We start from the raw sequence: 19,452 nt of genomic DNA on the forward strand, positions 1-19,452 counted from the left end.
TGAAATATTCAGAACTTTTCTTGTAAAACTAAGCCTTCTGAGGATCCAGAAGTTAAAGTTTTAATTTCTTATATTCTCTGAACTAAAATGGAACTGCAAGTCATAATAAAATATTTTCTCAAAGTAAACTGAAGATCCTCATACATTTGCTGAGGAATTTAATACAGTCATTCAAACTTATCAACAGTGTTCCTCTGACTCATGTCAGCTAGTTCATATGCTTGTCGGTTAAGGCCAGGCCCAGCATAGGATGAAAACCGCTAACTGGGAAAATCCTGAAAGGTCAGGCAATCATTAGATGACTTCATCGAGCAATTCCTGGGGCTTTTTCAAAACCTGTAGATTGAAACAGAATTCAGGATTGCACACAAAAATTGGATGACCCTTTTTATGACTACTATAATCAACTTCAGAATGCTTTTAAGAAAATTCTGGTCTTCCTTCAGATGTTGATTCCACCCAGGCAGCTTTGAATTCTGTATTATTAATAGGCTGAACTGGGACCTCTTTCTTTCCATCTGGTAAAAAGGATGAGGATGGAATGGAAAACTATGTCTACTTCAGACTTAATTAATCTAGCAAACCAGCTCTCTCACACTCTAGATGAGTCACTGGAAAAGAAGAATACCAGGTTTCCTAATCTTCAAATCCAGCAAATGAAGACTTCTAAATGAAACCAAAACCTTCCCAGTTTCTGCTATAATTGCAAAGAGCCAGGCCACTGGAAAAGACTTACAAATTTAGGTACTTTCAGTGTTTTCGATCCTCTAACCAGCCTTTCTCTTGTCCTTTCAATTCTCAGTTGCAGGGTTTTGAGGAACTACAGGGTCTCTTCCCAGTCCTCCCTCTCAGTTGGCTTGGGGAAATATTTTTCGTGATTGAGGATGAATCTCTTCCTGTCTTAACCAACAACAAAGGCATAGTCTCAGGGTTCCATCTCATTACTATAATGCAGCTCCTGCTGCAGTTCAAATATCTAATGAACTTCTTTTATTCATGGTCTATAGATTTCAGAGTGGACTGAAAGAAGCCTCCCCTCACAGACAGGATATTCTCTCTTCTGTGGCTAAGGTACTTTTAAAAAAGTTTGTCCCTACCTGAGGAGCTCATTTCAAACATCATAGTGATCTAGAAATCCATTTTACTGGCTATGCACTTCAACAAGTTTGTGTTGTTTGGCTGGTTTTAAAACATTTTCACTGTGCTTGTTGTTTGTTGCTACTTAGTCACTAAGCCATGTCCAACCCTTTGCAACTCCATGGACTGCAGCATGCCAGGCTTCTCTGCCCTTCACTATATGCTGGAGTTTGCCCAAACTCATGCCCATTGAGTCCATCATCTCATTCTCTGCTGCCACCTTCTGCTTTTGCCTTCAATCTTTCCCAGCATCAGGGTATTTTCCAATGAGTTAGCTCTTTATATCAGGTGGCCAAAGTACTGGAGCTTCAGCTTCAGAATCAGTTCTTCCAGTGAATATTTAGAATTCATTTCCTTTAGGATTGACTGGTTTGATCTCCTTGCAGTCCAAGGGACTCTCAAGAGTCTTCTCCAGCACCATAATCAAAAGCATCAATTCTTCAACCCTCATCCTTCTTTAAGTATGGTCCGCCTCTTACATCCACATATGACTACTAGAAAAACCATAGCTTTGATTATACGGACTTTGTCCGTAAACTGATGTCCTTGCTTTTTAATACGCTGTCTAGGTTTGTCATAGCTTTCTTCCAAGGAGCAAGTGTCTTAATTTCATGGCTGCAGTCACTGTATGCAGTGATTTTAGAGCCCAATAAAAAAAAAATCTGTCACTGTTTCCACTTTTTCCCCTTCTATTTGCCATGAAGTGATGGGACTGGATGCCATGATCTTAGTTTTTTCATGTTGAGTTTCAAGCCAGCTTTGTAACTCTTCTGTTTCCACCTCATCAAGAGGCTCTTTAGTTCCTCCTCACGTCTCTCCCATTAGAGTAGCATCTTCTGCATAACTGGAGGTTGCTGCTATTTCTCCCAGCAATCTTGAATCCAGCTTGTGCTTCCTCTACCCTGGCATTTTGCATGATGTACTATGCATGTAAGTTAAATAAGCAAGATGACGATATATAGCCTTGTCTTCTCCTTTTCCATGAACCAGTCAGTTGTACCATGTCCAGGTCCACTGCTTCTTGACCTGCATACGGGTTTCTCAGGAGACAGGTAAAGTGGTCTGCTACTCTCATCTCTTTAAGAATTTTCTAGTTTGTTGTGATCCATACAAACACTTTAGTGTAGTCAGTGAAAAGAAGTAGTTGTTTTTCTGGAATTCATTTGCTTTCTATATCATCCAACAAATGGATCACAGCCTTGTCATGGTGAAGGGGCTTGTGTAACTCAATGAAGTTCATGACCACCAAAGATGGATGGGTTATAGTGAAGAGTTTTGAAAAAATGTGGTCCACTGGAGGAGGGAATGGCAAACCACTCCAATATTCTTGCTGTGAGAACCCCATGAACAGTATGAAAAGGCAAAAAGGTGTGACACCAGAAGATAAATCCTCCAGGTTGGAAGGTGTCCAATATGCTACTAGGGGAGAGTGAAGGGCAATTATTAATAGTTCCAGAAATAATTCAGAGGTTGGGCCAAAAGAGGAATGATACTCAGCTGTGGATGTTCCTGGTGGTGAAAGTAAATCTGAAGCTGTTAAAAAAAAAAGAATATCACATAGGAACCTGGAATGTCAGGTCTGTGAATCAAGGTAAATTAGATATGGTCAAGCAGGAGATGGCAAGAGTAAACATCGATGTATTAGGAATCAGTGAACTAAATTGGATGAGAATGGTGAATTTAATTCAGAGCACCATTATATCTACTACTGTGGGTAAGAATCCTTTAGAAGAAATGGAGTAGCTGTCATAGTCAACAAAAAGTCCAAAATGCAGTACTTGGGTGCAATCTCAAAAATGACAGAATGATCTTGGTTCATTTCCAAGGCAAGCCATTCAACATCATAGTAATCCAAGTCTATGCCCTGACCACTAATGCTGAAGAAGCTGAAGTTGGCCAGTTTTATGAAGATCTACAAGACGTTCTAGAACTAACACCAAAACAATATATCCTTTTCATCATAGGGGACTGAAATATAAAAGTAAGAACTCAAGAGATACTTGGAGTAACAGGTAAATGTGGCCTTGGAGTACAAAATGAAGCAGGGCAAAGGCTAACTAAGAGTTTGTCAAGAGAACACACTGATCATAGCAAACAGCCTTTTGCAACAACAGAAGAGACAACTCGACACATGGACACCAAAGTGTTAGTCCCTCAGTCATCTACAACTCTTTGCAACCCCTTGGACTCTAGCCCACCAGGCTCCTCTGTCCACGGAATTCTCCAGGCAAGAATACTGGAGTAGGGAGCCATTCCTTTCTCCAGGGAATCTTCCTGACCCAGGGATCAAAGTCAGGTCTCCTGATTACAGATGTATTCTTTACTGTCTGAGCCACCAGGGAAATCCCTACACATGGACATCACCAGATGATCAATGCCAAAATCAGACATTATATTCTTTGCAGCCAAAGATGGAGAAGCTCTATACAGTCAGCAAAATTAACACCTGGGGCTTACTGTGGCTCAGACCATGAGCTCCTTATTGCAAAATTCAGGTTTTCCTGCTTTCTTCAATCTAAGCAAGGTAGAGAAAGTAGGCCATTCACTGTGCTTACCACCCTTAATCCCTCTGGCTTAGCTGAATACACTCATAGCATACTGAGATTCAGTTAGCAAAATTTCTTTCCAAATCCCAGGTCCACCCCTTTTGGAACTCATATAATGCTCACCCCTCTTAAAAAATATTTATTTACTTTGCTGTACCTGATCTAAGTTACAGCATGCGGGGCCTTTGATCTTGTTGTGGCATACGGGATCTTCAGTTATGGCATGCAGGACCAAAGAGTTCGCATGACACAATTAAATCATTCCAAATGTCACAACTAAACTCTCACCCTCCAAGACAGTCACAAGACATCCAATGCACTTGGCTCCTGCCTTTTTGGACCCACAACTAACAAAAGGAGCGATACTCCAATATTGCAAAGGCCTAGTTGTTCCCATTAAGAACAACCATGAAGAACATGTTTCCATGAAGAACAACTGTGCCTTGGTAGAGGAAGCCTTTTCACAACATACCCTTGAGAGGTGACGACCTTAAGCATCATACCTTGAACCTGGAATGTGCCTACTGGAAGACATACTTCCAGAAGAATGCTCTTCCACCTCACTGAAGACGCCCCTATCAGGCACTGATAACTAGCCCCTGCACTATCAAACTCCAAGGAACAGACTCTTGGATTCACAGTACATAGCTTAAGAAAGCATGGAACCCCAACTGGTCATGCACGTCATCTGGTGACCTGAAAGTAAAGACTTCCTAGAAATGAAGTCGATGACATCTGATGAGATAGTTTTCCCCAGATACCTAGACCAGGCTTGTTAGAAGTTTGCCACCAAACCTTTGATGATGATGATATAACACTTCAGATGATCTCTGATGTCTACAATTTTGATAACATGTGGACTTTAGATAAAAACTGCCTAAGATGTCTCCCTCCTACCCCTCCTTCTTACTTGAATGCAACTGCAACAGTTCTCCAACCTGCACCACTTTCCTTCTGACAATGATGGACAAAAATTGCTGTAACCAGAAACCGTGGTTCTTAATCTGTGATGTTTTCAGAGAAAGCTCTTGATCAAAGGGGAAAATGTAAAAAAATTCAGAAACAGAAACCTCAATTAAATAGTGTCAGGAGACCCCTTTAAGGGGGAGCTGTCACACCCTGCAACTATAGTAGAGCCCAAGAGGAAGAAGAAAGACCCCTCTTCTTTCCTGCCAGGGACTCAGCCAACGACAAGCCATGAACTCTGTATTTCCTGCAACCCTTACAACTTCCTTTCCTCTCTATTAAAGTGTTCTTATTGCCACATGGGAATTTGTATGTGGCTTGGACGCTAGCAGACCCCAAATTGAAATTCTCTCATAATACTGAAAAAACGTACTTTTGTTGGACAAATATCTGATGGTGTATTTCAGGTCAGCATATGTATACATTAGCATACATATATTTAAAATCTATGCATATACTACACAGATGATTTATTTCAAAGTTGGCTTTAAAAATCATACACCTTGATAAACGCATATGTACATACAAATAAACACATATACTCAATACTTGTGTGATACCTGTCAAATACCAAGTGGATATTGTTGCACCTATGTAGATATATTGTTTTTAACATATGATTGATAATCTAAATGTAAAGCATTTCAATATCATTACCGTGTGTAATGTATGTTTAATAAGAATACAAACAGCAGAAGAGGAAAAAAATTCTTAAATTTTCTGGATGAAATATTTTACAAGTATACTGAGTATACCATTAATGAACTCAGTTTATTAATTCCACTTACTTACAAAGAAATTTATTACTGATGGGTCTATACCAGGTAAATACTTATGCATAAATATAACAAAAACAATTCTTACATGAGACCAACAACATTCACTTTAGGCTTTGAGGAGGGGGTAAACATAAAAACAATTGGACTAATAAAAAGTATTAGAATTAAACCTCACAATAAACTTTGCAGATAGAAATACCTTTGCAGCAGATATTAATGCTTCTTTATTTTTTTGCCTTTCTTCCTCCAAACATTTTTCCAATATTTCCTGTAAATGATAAGACAGTTAGACATTACAGTATTATTTGGGACAACAGAACATTCTTTCCACACTCTAAGCAAAATTAAAATATTACCTTCTGTTCTTGAGATTGCTGAGTCAAAGCTTCCTTTATTTTTTCTTTTAACAGTTCCTTCTCTGTGTCAAGCATTTCAAGGAGCCTCTGATGCTACAAGGAAAGTTAACTGCATTACGATTATGGCTCTGAGATAGATAACCTATCAACACGGAGAACAGCTGGTAGAATTCATTTGAAGTAGTTACCAGGGGAAATAAGAAAGTTGGCTAAAATGAGGGCTTAGGAGCCAAAAAATCTGAATTCCCATTTCTTTCATCAGTCAAGACATACTTTTTTAATCCCCAAATTCAGTATAGTAGATGACATGAAATTTAATTTGAAAGATATTCCAAATATGAAGTGAATCAGAAAATGATAAAATGTCCTTTTCCAAAATTAAACTTGGCAAATATACTCATTAAAATTATTATTAGTAGCTTACAGTGAGAGCAATCAGATTATAACTGATGTCTGCCTGATGAAATATTATCCTAACAGAATATTTGTGTTTCTAGTAAAGTACTGCTAAAGAAATTGAAAGATCATTAGTCTCATCCTAAGATTTTGCTAGAGATTCAAAAAAATAAATAAATAAATCTATGAAAGTAGTCAAAGGAATAGTATTGTGATAGCTAATGTTAAAGAATACAGAGTTCATGTATTCATTTTTATTCAACTGTAGTAGTAAAAAAGCACACAGAGTCATTATCAAATTATCATAATTCAAACTTGGAGTTTGAATGAAGTTTTGTTGAGGAAATTTGACCTCTATGGCCTCAACACCTTCAATATAGATAAGCCAGATACTTGCTCTGAACAGTGCTCTCAGGGAAAGCAAAATATATGTATTCCCATTCACACAGATTTCACCTCAGTTATTAAAGGCAAATAAGATATTTTCTCAGATTTATAACTATTTACATAAGTTCAGTTCAGTTCAGGTCAGTCGCTTAGTCGTGTCTGACTCTTTGCGACCCCATGAATCGCAGCACACCAGGCCTCCCTGTCCATCACCAACTCCCGGAGTTCACTCAGACTCATGTCCATCGAGTTGGTGATGCCATCCACCAATCTCATCGTCTGTCGTCCCCTTCTCCTCCTGCCCCCAATCCCTCCCAGCATCAGAGTCTTTTCCAATGAGTCAACTCTTCGCATAAGGTGGCCAAAGTACTGGAGTTTCAGCTTTAGCATCACTCCTTCCAAAGAAATCCCAGGGCTGATCTCCTTTAGAATGGACTGGTTGGATCTCCTTGCAGTCCAAGGAACTCTCAAGAGTTTTCTCCAACACCACAGTTCAAAGGCATCAATTTTTTGGCGCTGAGCTTTCTTCAAAGTCCAACTCTCACATCCATACATGACCACTGGAAATACCATAGCCTTGACTAGACAGACCTTTGCTGGCAAAGTAATGTCTCTGCTTTTCAATATGCTATCTAGGTTGGTCATAACTTTCCTTCCAAGGAGTAAGCGTCTTTTAATTTCATGGCTGCAATCACCATCCGTAGTGATTTTGGAGCCCCCCAAAATAAAGTCTGACACTGTTTCCACTGTTTCCCCATCTATTTGCCATGAAGGGATGGGACCAGATGCCATGATCTTCGTTTTCTGAATGTTGAGAGCTTTAAGCCAACTTTTTCACTCTCCTCTTTCACTTTCATCAAGAGGCTTTTTAGTTCCTCTTTACTTTCTGCCATAAGGGTGGTATCATCTGCATATCTGAGGTTATTGATATTTCTCCCAGCAATCTTGATTCCAGCTTGTGCTTCTTCCAGCCCAGCGTTTCTCATGATGTACTCTGCATAGAAGTTAAATAAGCAGGGAGACAATATACAGCCTTGACATATGCCTTTTCCTATTTGGAACCAGTCTGTTGTTCCATGTCCAGGTCTAACTGTTGCTTCCTGACCTGCATATAGGTTTCTCAAGAGGCAGATCAGGTGGTCTGGTATTCCCATCTCTTTTAGAATTTTCCAGTTTATTGTGACCCACACAGTCAATAAAGCAGAAATAGGTGTTTTTCTGGAACTCTTGCTTTTTCAATGATCCAGCGGATATTGGCATTTTGATCTCTGGTATTTACATAAGAGCCTCCTTTAAATATGAACCAATTTCTGATACTCAGCATTTTAAAACAGATCTATGTCATTCAAAGTTGTTCTGATTTAAATGGCTTTTAGGCAGAAAATCTAAGTTTAGAGTAAGTGACCAAACAGAAAGTTAAGATAGTCTCTGATTTCTATTTTTAATCTTAATGCTTTTATCTTAATTTTTCAAGACAATAAGAAAAATTACCAAAAAATGTGATTTTTCTTTAAAAACAAATCTAAACTGCAATATAAATTATGACACCATGAAAAAAAAATTGTTGGTATCCTATGAATTTGTGGAAATCATTTGAATAACAAATCAGTAGGCCTACCATATGATATATAATAACAAAGACTTTAACGTTATATTCTTTGGAAGTCTAAATGCACACAGAATTTCATGAAGTCAGAAACAACACCTAATACTCTTTATAAAACACACGATAAAATGTTTAACCAGGCAAATAATTAGACACAAAAATGATAAGTACAATTCTCACTTGAGACTGAAAATATTCAATTTAGGCTTTGAAATGAGGGTAAACATAGCAAAAATGGAACAAGTAAAAATTTCCAGAATTAAACTACAGAAGAAATTTTTAAGAGTTTTCAATAATATTGAAAGTGATTTCTCCTTAAAATGAACAGTTAATAAATCAGACTAATGGAGATCAGTAAGTAATTAACTATAAGTAGGCCACCTTTCTCTGATGCTTCTCTTGTGGCACAGTCATAAGTAATCCACCTGGCAATACAGGAGATGTGGGTTTAATCCCTGAGTCGGGAAGATTCCCAGGAGAAGGAGATGACAGTGCTCTCTAGTACTCCTGCCTGAGAAACTCCATGAACATGGGAGCCTGGTGGGCTACAGTCCATGGGGTCACAAAGAATTGGACAAGACTTAGTGACTAAACAACAAAGAAGCCACATTTCTCCAAGGGTCCAAAAAGAACTAGTAAAAGGCGATACAGTAGCTAAAAATGACAATGCAAGGTTAGAAAATTCATTTCTGAACTTCATTTCTTAACTCTATAGTACACTATAACAAAACACTATTTTTGAGCTTGTTTGAGCCAAAATAAACTCAGGATAATAATTTGAAAGAAGCACCCTACATAAAATATACCTTAAGTAAAATTATAGATCTACTGGAGAAAATACAAAGTAACTACCATATATATGTGTGTGTGTGTGTGTGTGTGTGTGTGTGTGTGTATATACATATACACATACATATAAAATAATAGCTAACATTTTTGAGCATTTTAAAGTTTCAGACGTTGTTAAAAGTATTTTACATGTAATTGTACCGGCTGCAGTCCAGGGGTTCGCTAAGAGTCGGACACGACTGAGTGACTTCACTTTCCCTTTTCACTTTCATGCACTGGAGAAGGAAATGGCAACACACTCCAGTGTTCTTGCCTGGAGAATCCCAGGGATGGGGGAGCCTGGTGGGCTGCCGTCTATGGGGTCGCATAGAGTCGGACACGACTGAAGTGACTTAGCAGCAGCAGTACCATAATAAACATAAGAAACTGCTAAACTGAATGACAGTCTTCCTCATTTTCAGACTAAGTTATGTGAGACACAGAGAGGCTAAGAAATTTTCAGGTCTTGAAGGAAGAGCTTCAGCAATAATTATATCTATACACTCATTTTCAGCAGTAATAATCATTTAATAGCTAAAAGCAGTGGCAGTGTTACCTAGTTACTAAAGCTACATGATGTAAGTATTATAACATTTGGCGTTAAAAGGATTTGAGTAATCTGCTTTTGATTTTGTTTTTTTCAGAATAATATTAAAACGATTCTTTGAATAAATATCCCTTGATATTAGGAAATATGATTGAAAAATATATTTAATGGTATGGGAGAAGGTCAGTTTTCATTCCAATCCCAAAGAAAGGCAATGCCAAACAATGTTCAAACTACAGGACAACTGCACTTAACTCACATGCTAGCAAAGAAAGGCTCAAAATTCTCCAAGCCAGTCTTCAACAGTATGTGAACTGTGAACTTCTAGATGTTCAACCTGGATTTAGAAAAGGCAGAGGAACCAGCGATCAAATTGCCAACATCCGTTGGATCATAGAAAAAGCAAGACAATTCCAGAAAAACATCTACAGCTGCTTTATTAATTACTCTTCCAAAGCCTTTGACTCTGTAAATCACAATAAACTCTGGAAAATTCTTTAAGAGACAGGAATACTAGACTACCTTAGCTGCCTCCTGAGAAATCTGTATGTAGGTCAAGAAGCTGGACATGGAACTACGAACTGGTTCCAATTTTGGGAAGTAGTACGTCCAGCCTGTATATTGTCACCCTGCTTATTTAACTTCTATAGAGAAAACATCATGCGAAATGGTGGGGTGGATGAAGCACAAGCTAGAATCAAGATTGCCAGGAGAAATGTTAATAACCTCAGGTATGCAGATGACACCACCCTTATCGTAGAAAGTGAAGAGGAACTGAAGAGCCTCTTGTTGAAGGTGAAAGAGGAGAGTGAAAACATTGGGTAAAAGTCAACATTCAAAAAACTAAGATCAAGAGAACACTCTACACATAGAAATCACCCCATGGTCAACACTGAAATCAGATTATATTATAATCTGAATATATTTTTGCAGCCAAAGGTGGAGAAGTTCTATACAGTCAACAAAAACAAGACCGGGAACTGAATGTGGCTCAGATCATGAACTCCTTATTGCCAAATTCAGACTAAAATTGAAGAAAGTAGGGAAAACCACTAGATGGTTCAGGTATGACCTAAATCAAATCCCTTACGATTATACAGTGGAAGTGAGAAATAGATTTAAGGGACTAGATCTGATAGACAGAGTGCCTGATGAACTATGGATGGAGATTCGGGACACTGTACAGGAGACAGAGATCAAGAACATCCCCAAGAAAAAGAAACGCAAAGAAGCAAAATGGCTGTCAGAGGAGGTCTTAGAAATAGCTGTGAAAAGAAGGGACGCAAAAAACAAAGGAGAAAAGGAAAAATATACCCATTTGAATGCAGAGTTCCAAAGAATAGCAAGGAGAGATAAGGAAGCCTTCCTCAGTGATCAATGCAAAGAAATAGAGGAAAACAATAGAATGGGAAACACTAGGATCTCAAGAAAATTAAAGACAATAAAAGGAACATTTCATGCAAAGATGGGCTCAATAAAGGACAGAAATGGTATGGACCTAACAGAAGAAGAAGATATTAAGAACAGCTAGCAAAAATACACAGAACTATACAAAAAAGATCTTCAAGACCCAGATAACCTCAATGGTGTGATCACTCACCTAGAGACAGACATTCTGGAAAATGAAGTCCAGTGGCCCTTAGGAAACATCACTATGAACAGAGCTAGTCGAGGTGATGGAATTCCAGTTGAGCTATTTCAAATCCTAAAAGATGATGCTGTTAAAGTGCTGCACTCAATAGGCCAGGAAATTTGGAAAACACAGCAGTGGTCACAGGACTGGAAAAAGTCAGTTTTCATTCCAATCCCAACAAAGGGCAATGCTAAAGACTGTTCAAACTATGGTGCAATTGCACTCATCTCACACATTAGCAAAGTAATGCTCAAAATCCTCCAAGCCAGGCTTCAACAGGTAAACCTCCAGATTTGAAACTGGATTTAGAAAAGGCAAAGGAACCAGAGATCAAATCGCCACCATCCGCTGGATAATAGAAAAAGCAAGAGATTTGCAGAAAAACATCTACTTATGCTGTACTGATTATGCCAAAGACTTTGACTATGTAGATCACAACAAACTGTGGAAAACTGTCCAAGAGAGGGGAATACTAGACCACCTTACCTGCCTCCTGAGAAATCTATATGCAGGTCAAGAAGCAACAGTTAGAACTGGACATGGAACAACAGACTGGTCCCCAAATGGGAAAGTACTATGTCAAGGCTGTATTATTGTCACTGTGCTTATTTAAATTCTATGCAGAGTACATCATGTGAAATGCCAGGCTGGATGAAGTACAAACTGGAATCAAGATTGTGAGGAGAAATATCAATAATCTCAGATATGTAGATGACACCACCCTTATGGCAGAAAGTGAAGAAGAACTAAAGAATCTCTTGATGAAAGTAAAAGTAGAGTGTGGAAAAGCTGGCTTAAAACTGAACATTCAAAAAAACAGATCATGACATTCAGTCCCATCAATCCATTGCAAATAAATGAAGAAATAAGGGAAACAGTGAGACTATTTTCTTGGGCTCCAAAATCACTGCATACGGTGACCAAAGCCATGGAATTAAAAGACGCTTGCTCCTTGGAAGAAAAGATATGAGAAACCTAGACAGCATATCAAAAAGCAGAGACATTACATTGCCAACAAAGGTCCATCTAGTCATGCTATGGTTTTCCCAGTAGTTGTGTATGGATGTGAGAGTTGGAGTATAAAGAAAGCTGAGCACTGAAGAACTGATGCTTGAACTGCGGTGTTGGAGAAGACTCTTGAGAGTTGCTTGCACTGCAGGGAGATCAAACCAGTCAATTCTAAAGGAAATCAGTCCTGGGTGTTCATTGGAAGGACTGATGTTGAAGCTGAAACTCCACTACTTTGGCCACGTGATGCAAAGAAACGACTGATTGAAAAGACCCTGATGCTGGGATATATTGAAGGCAGAGAAGAAGAGGATGACAGAGGATAAGATGGTTGGAAGGCATCATTGACTTGATGGACATGAGTTTGAGCAAACTCCTAGATTTGGTGATGGACAGGGAAGCCTGGCGTGCTGCACTCCATGGGGTCACAAAGAGTAGGAGTCAACTGAGTGACTGAACTGAATTGAAAATTGCCATTTTAGTGATTTGTTTGGGTGTGTATAACAGGGATAGAGGAAATGACCACATTAAATTCACCTTATGTATCTAGATTTAGAATCATTTAAAATATTTTAATTATATTGGTCATTTTTTGAGAGACCATGTCCAGGCACCATATTAGGAACTTTGTAAATATTAACGATCTGCACAATAGTTCAGAAATGTGTTATTACATTTGACAGGTATTAAAACTGAGTTCAGAGAGGTTATGTAAACTGCTGAGGTCTCACCTGACTAATAAATGGTTAGGCTGAGATTAGAACTCAAGAGATACAAAACCAAAGGGCTTTGTATACAAAAGCCCTTTGTTTTTTGGATACAAAACCCAAGGGTTTTACTCTAGATTCCTGAGAATTAACATACAACTAAAGATGGCTCAATAAAGGACAGAAATGGTATGGACCTATCAGAAACAGAAGATATTAAGAGGTCACAAGAATACACAGAAGATCTGTACAAAAAAGACCTTCATGACTTTGATAATCACGATGGTGTGATCACTCATCTAGAGCCAGACATCCTGGAATGTGAAGTCAAGTGGGCCTTGGGAAGCATCACCACAAACAAAGCTAGTGGAGGTGATGGAATTCCAGTTGAGCTATTTCAAATCCTAAAAGATGATGCTGTGAAAGTGCTGCACTCAACATGTCAACAAATTTGGAAAATTCATCAGTGACCACAGGACTGGAAAACGTCAGTTTCCATTCCAATCCCAAAGAAAGGCAATGCCAAAAAATGCTCAAACTACTGCACAATTGCACTCATCTCCCACGCTAGTAAAGTAATGCTCAAAATTCTCAAAACCAGGCTTCAACAATACATGAACTGTGAACTTCCAGATGTTCAAGCTGGATTAGAAAAGGCAGAGGAACCAGAGATCAAATTGCCAACATCCCCTGGATTATCAAAAAGGCAAGAGAGTTCCATAAAAACATCTATTTCTGCTTTACTGACTATGCCAAAGCCTTTAACTGTGTGGATCACAATAAACTGTAGAAAATTCTGAAAGAATGGGAATACCAGACCACCTGACCTGCCTCTTGAGAAACCTGTATGCAGGTCAGGAAGCAACAGTTAGAACTGGACATGGAACAGCAGACTGGTTCCAAATAGGAAAGGAGTAAGTCAAGGCTGTATATTGTCACCCTACTTATTTACTTATATGCAGAGTACATCATGAAAAACACTGGGCTGGAAGAAGCACAAGCTGGAATCAAGATTGCTGGGAGAAATATCAATAACCTCAGATATGCAGATGACACCACCCTTATGGCAGAAAGTGAAGAAGAACTGAAGAGTCTCTTGATGAAAGTGAAGGAGGAGAGTAAAAAAGTTGGCTTATAGCTCAACATTCAGGAAACTAAAATTATGACATCCGGTCCCATCACTTCACTGCATATAGATGGGGAAACAGTGGAAACAGTGGCAGACTTTATTTTGGGGGGCTTGAAAATTACTGCAGATTGTGATTGCAGCCATGAAATTAAAAGACGCTTACTTCTTGGAAGGAAAGTGATGACCAACCTAGATAGCATATTAGAAAGCAGAGACATTGCTTTGCTGACAAAGGTTCATCTAGTTGAAGCTATGTTTTTTCCAGTAGTCATGTATGGATGTGAGAGTTGGACCATAAAGCTGAGCAATGAAGAATTGATGCTTTGGAACTGTGGTGTTGGAGAAGACTCTTGAGAGTACCTTGGACTGCAAGGGGATCCAACCAGTCAATCCTAAAGAAAATAAGTCCTGAATATTCTTTGGAAGGACTGATGCTAAAGCCGAAGCTCCAATACTTTGGCCACCTGATGGGAAGAACTGACTCATTGGAAAAGACCCTGATGCTGGGACAGATTGAAGGCAGGAGAAGGGGATGACAGAGGATGAGACAGTTGGATGGCATCACCGACCCAATGCACATGAGTTTGAGCAAGCTCCAGGAATTGGTGCTGGACAGGGAAGCCTGGTGTGCTACAGTTCATGGGATTGCATAGAGTTGGACTGAGCAATTGAACTGAACTGATAGTCATTTTAGCAATCTCATTGTGGCCTTTACTTTCATTTTCCTAATAACCAAGCATTTGAACATCTTTAAAAATGCTACTTCTACTTCTGATAGTATATTTTAACTACTCCTTTTCAAATATTACTATTCATAGTACTATCTGTAGAAGAAGGAAAATTATTGGAGCTCTTTTTTCAACTTGGATTTGAGGTTTGTTCACTGACTATTTTCATTATTTAATCACATTAAGGTAGAAATTAAAAAGTATTGAGAGATAACTTGGCCAAAAAGGTTTCAGACTCTCTTTATTAAATCTAAAATAAAATATAAAGCATATCTGGAGATTGCCTGTATTACTTCTGTTGCCTGCCTCAATAGAGAATTCCCTACTTGTCTAAATTAAAATTTAGCACCATGAAAGTTTTGTGATATAAGGGATAATCAGTACAGTCTTTGTACCTTACTAGCAGACCATTCCAAGGTGAGGATGTTCTGAACACCTTTTGTTACATACCTCAGAGCCGGAATTCAATCAATGAAAATATTTAATCATATGACTCTTTAAATATTTACAATTTTGAAACAAAGAAGTCCTTTCTACAGAATTTGCAAGACACAGCCTTATAAAACTTTGAAAGGCATTATGAAAATGAGTTGAAATCTAAACCAGTAAATCTCATTTAGAAACACTGAAGAGCTTACTATACTCTGATTATCTAAAATATCCTATTGATTGCTTCTTAAAACTATACTGAAATTTTAGTAATTTTTAAAGCAATTTAAAGAAATAAAGACAAACTACAGAGTCCCGTTAATCTTACGGAGTAGGTGCTTAGTGTAACAATACCAAGAACAGCCCTTTGAAATTCAGCCTAAAACAAAAGGCATTCAGAAGTGGGTTATTCTTTTCCCATATTATGGAAGAAATTTTTCCAAGAGAAAAATTTTTGATATAGACTCAAATATAAATATAGAGGTTATGTGGTTTTCACATGATTTTTGCAAAAAAAGAAAAGAAAAAAAATCCTCTTTCCTGTAATGTGACTCATAGGAGATACTGTAAACAGATTTAATCACAATCATACGTAGATAGTTTTTGAACATCAGATTTTTGACTGAGGAATCCGAGAAGCTCATGTTCAGGTATACAGTTATCAATTTATCACAAGTCCACAAACTTCACATTATCTTATACGTACAGCATATATTCTGCACATTCCAATAGCATAAACATTGAAAAAAGATAAAGAGGTCTGGTGAAAGTGAAAGTTGCTCGGTCGTGTCTGACACTTTGTGACGCCACGGGCTATACAATCCATGGAATTCTCCAGGTCAGAATGCTGGAATGGGTAGCCTTTCCTTTATCCAGGGGATCTTTCCAACCCAGGAACTGAACCCAGATATCCCGCATTGTAGGAGGATTCTTTACCAGCTGAGCCACAAGGGAAGCCTGAAAGGTGGTCTTAAATCACACGTTCATATGAACATGATTTGATGGATACTAAATAAATGCAATAAATGTCTTAATATAATGTTGAGTTACAGCTGCTTCATCTCTTCATGGGCTAATACATTAAATATAAACATAAATAAGATGAACTATAGATCTACTTAAAACATTTTTACCACAAACTCCATAATATCAATAAACTTCTTAAAATGAATAAAATAAGACTAAAGACGTATGTGTGTTAAGTTCCTCAGTCGTGTCTGATTCTTTGCGACTCAATGGACTATAGATTGCCAGGTTCCTCTGTCCATGGAACTTTTCAGGCAAGAATACTGAAGTGGGTAGCCATTCCCTTCTCCAGGGTATCTTCCCAACAAAGGGACTGAACCAAAGTCTCCTGCACTGCAGGCAGGTTCTTTACCATCTGAGCCGCCAGGGAAGCCCAAGACTAAAGATAGATTATACTTAATTTATTTCACCAAATAGACATAATTTTTAATATGCATAAAGAATGGAAGCAATCAGGTTATTCCCCCAACTTAAACAGGTGTTTGATCTGAGGGAGTAATATGAACGGATGAAGCCAAAACTGAGGAAGAAGGCAAGGATGATGCCTCTCACCTCTGCTTTTCATCACTGAACTAGATGTCTTAGCTAATGCAACACAGTAAAAATCGGAGATAAAAAGGGAGAAGAAATTAGGCTGTCTTTCTTCACAGATAGCATGATTATCTTTGTAGAAAATCTGGAAGAATTAACTTAAAAATTCCTGGAATTGATAAGCAATTATAATAACATTGTAGTATATAATACTAATACACAAAAGCCAATCCCTTTCCTATACAGCAAACAACTTTGAAATCAAAGTCACAATCAGTTCAGTTCAGTTGCTCAGTTGTGTTCCACTCTTTGCGACCCCATGGACTGCAGCATGCCAGGCCTCCCTGTCCATCACCAACTTCCACAGCTTGCTCAAACTCATGTCCATCAAGTCAGTGATGCCATCCAGCCATCTCATCCTCTGTCATCCCCTTCTCCTCCTGCCTTCAATCTTTCCCAACAACAGAGTCTTTTCCAATGAGTCAGTCCTTCACATCACGTGGCCAAAGCATTGGAGTTTCAGCTTCAGTATCACTCCTTTCAGTGAATATTCAGGACTGATTTCCTTTAGGATTGACTGATTGGATCTCCTTGCTGTTCAAGGGACTCTCGAGTCTTTTCTAACACCACAATTCAAAAGCATCAATTCTTCGCTGCTCAGCTTTATCTATGGTTCAACTCTCACACCCATACATGAGTACTGGAAAACCAACAGGGCCACCCAAAATGGACAGGTCATGGTAGAGAGTTCTGACAAAACGCAGTTCACCAGAGAAGGAAATGGCAAACCACTTCAGTATTCTTGCCTTGAGAACCCCATGAACAGAATGAAAAGGCAGAGTCACATTACATTTTACATTATCACCCACAAAATGAAAATGTTAGGTATAAATCCACGATAATCTGTATAAGAGCTATATGAGAAAGACTACAAATTCTGATGAAAGATATCAAAGAACAATTAATAAAAATATATTTTCCATGTTCATGAAAGGGAGACTGAACGCTGTCAATATGTCAGTTCTTTCCAACTTGATGTATAAACACAATGTAATCTCAGTCAACATCCCAGCAAGGTATTTTGTGGATATGGACAAACAGATTTTAAAGATATGGAGAGAAAGAAAAAAATAAACAAACAAACAAACCAGAATGACCAATACAGTATTAAACAAGAACAAAGTTGGAGGGCTCATACTCTCTGACTTCAAGGTGTACTATAAAGCCACCGTAATCAAGATAGTGTGGTAATGGCAAAATAGACAAAGAGATAAATGGAATATAATAGTTCAGAAATAGACCCCTATGAATCCAGTCAACTGATCTTTGACAAAGATGCAAAATCAATACAGTGTTACAGTCTTTACAAGTGTTGCTAGAATGACTGGACATCTGCATGCAAAAATATGAATCTAGATACAGATCTCACTCTCTTCACAAAAATTAACTCAAAGTGGATCACAGACCTAAATTTAAAACACAGAATTTTTAAAACTCCAAATGATAACTTAGGAAAAAACCTAGATGGCCTTGGATAAGGCAATGACTTTTTTGATATAACATTATAAGGACAATCCATGAAAGAACTAATGTATAAGTTGACTTTCCATATAAAAATTCTACTAAAACTACATGTATATACTGACTATAAATGAACATGAGAGAATTTTGGAAGGGTAATGGAAATGTTTTATTTTATTCTTGTTTTAAGTGCTAGTTGTAAAAATGTTCTTGTTTGTCAAAATGCAAAGAATGGTACATCTAAAAGGGTACGTATTTTATTTATGTGAATTATTTTCAATAAATTTGAAGAAAAAAGTATATATACATTTTAAATTAATTTTTAACTCATACTAGTTTTGTCCCCTTGAGATAGCTTGACTTTCCTATTCCAGTCAAAAGCAAATCTTTTCCCCATTAAAATGTTACCTCTTTTAAATTATTTCTTGAAGACTCAGAATTTCCTACTCTTTTATCTACAATCTTAGAGCATTTTGTTTCTATAACTAATGCATTGTTTATTTTATTGTAATTTATTTTACAGCTGTCTCTCATATTAAGGCTATTACTTTCTGGAAGGCAAAGAATGTTCTTATACTTTTAAAAAGCCTTTCTAGTACAGTGGCTGATATATTAAAAACTTTCAATTCAAGTTGACAACACTATTATAGATACTAGTGTTCAAGGGACTATCTAACAGTTATTATAATGCCTGCCTAAAGATAAACTAATGGAAAAAAATGTACTGGATTAATATACGACTCTGATAACAACAAGCAACTAAGTTTTTCCTATGATGAAAGGAAAAAAAAATAGTGGTCACCTAAAAATTGTACACAAATATTATTGGCAAACTAATTAAATAGCTCTAAGTGCAACCTGACCAATGCTTTAACAAGGTTACAGTTTGAACCACACCAATCATCTGGTTTGCAAGATTTCCTGCTGGACATCAACACCAACCACTCATTAGACCCCAAACCACCTTGGGAAATAGCTGTGGCTAAGATTTACACAGACCAGTAATGGACTAAATTACTAGTTCAGATGAAAAACAGGTCAGAAGCATATATAACATGACAGAAATTGGAAAGCCAATAAAAAGAATTATATATCAGACTCCCAGCCCCACTCCTCAAAATTTAGCTGAAAGTTTAAAGACTCTGAAGTTGGAAGACTTGAAAAAGGTCTGGCAATTTTCTTACACAAACTT

At 37.8% G+C, this 19,452-nt stretch overlaps 1 protein-coding gene across 17 annotated transcripts in view; it reads right to left on the bottom strand.

The window, feature by feature from the left end:
• The window catches only part of CCDC91 (coiled-coil domain containing 91), a 394,283-nt gene that overhangs the window by 101,382 nt on the left and 273,449 nt on the right, over window positions 1-19,452 (bottom strand). For all 17 annotated transcript variants that reach the window (XM_024991854.2, XM_024991857.2, NM_001193032.1 and 14 more), the window contains 2 exons: window positions 5,785-5,877; window positions 5,628-5,696 (listed from right to left, as the gene is read on the bottom strand). In XM_024991854.2, the coding sequence (XP_024847622.1) occupies window positions 5,628-5,696; window positions 5,785-5,877 (162 nt within the window). The remainder of the gene's footprint in view (window positions 1-5,627; window positions 5,697-5,784; window positions 5,878-19,452) is intronic.

The sequence above is a fragment of the Bos taurus genome, chromosome 5 (assembly GCF_002263795.3).
Source record: "Bos taurus isolate L1 Dominette 01449 registration number 42190680 breed Hereford chromosome 5, ARS-UCD2.0, whole genome shotgun sequence".
NCBI classification, from domain to species: domain Eukaryota; kingdom Metazoa; phylum Chordata; class Mammalia; order Artiodactyla; family Bovidae; genus Bos; species Bos taurus.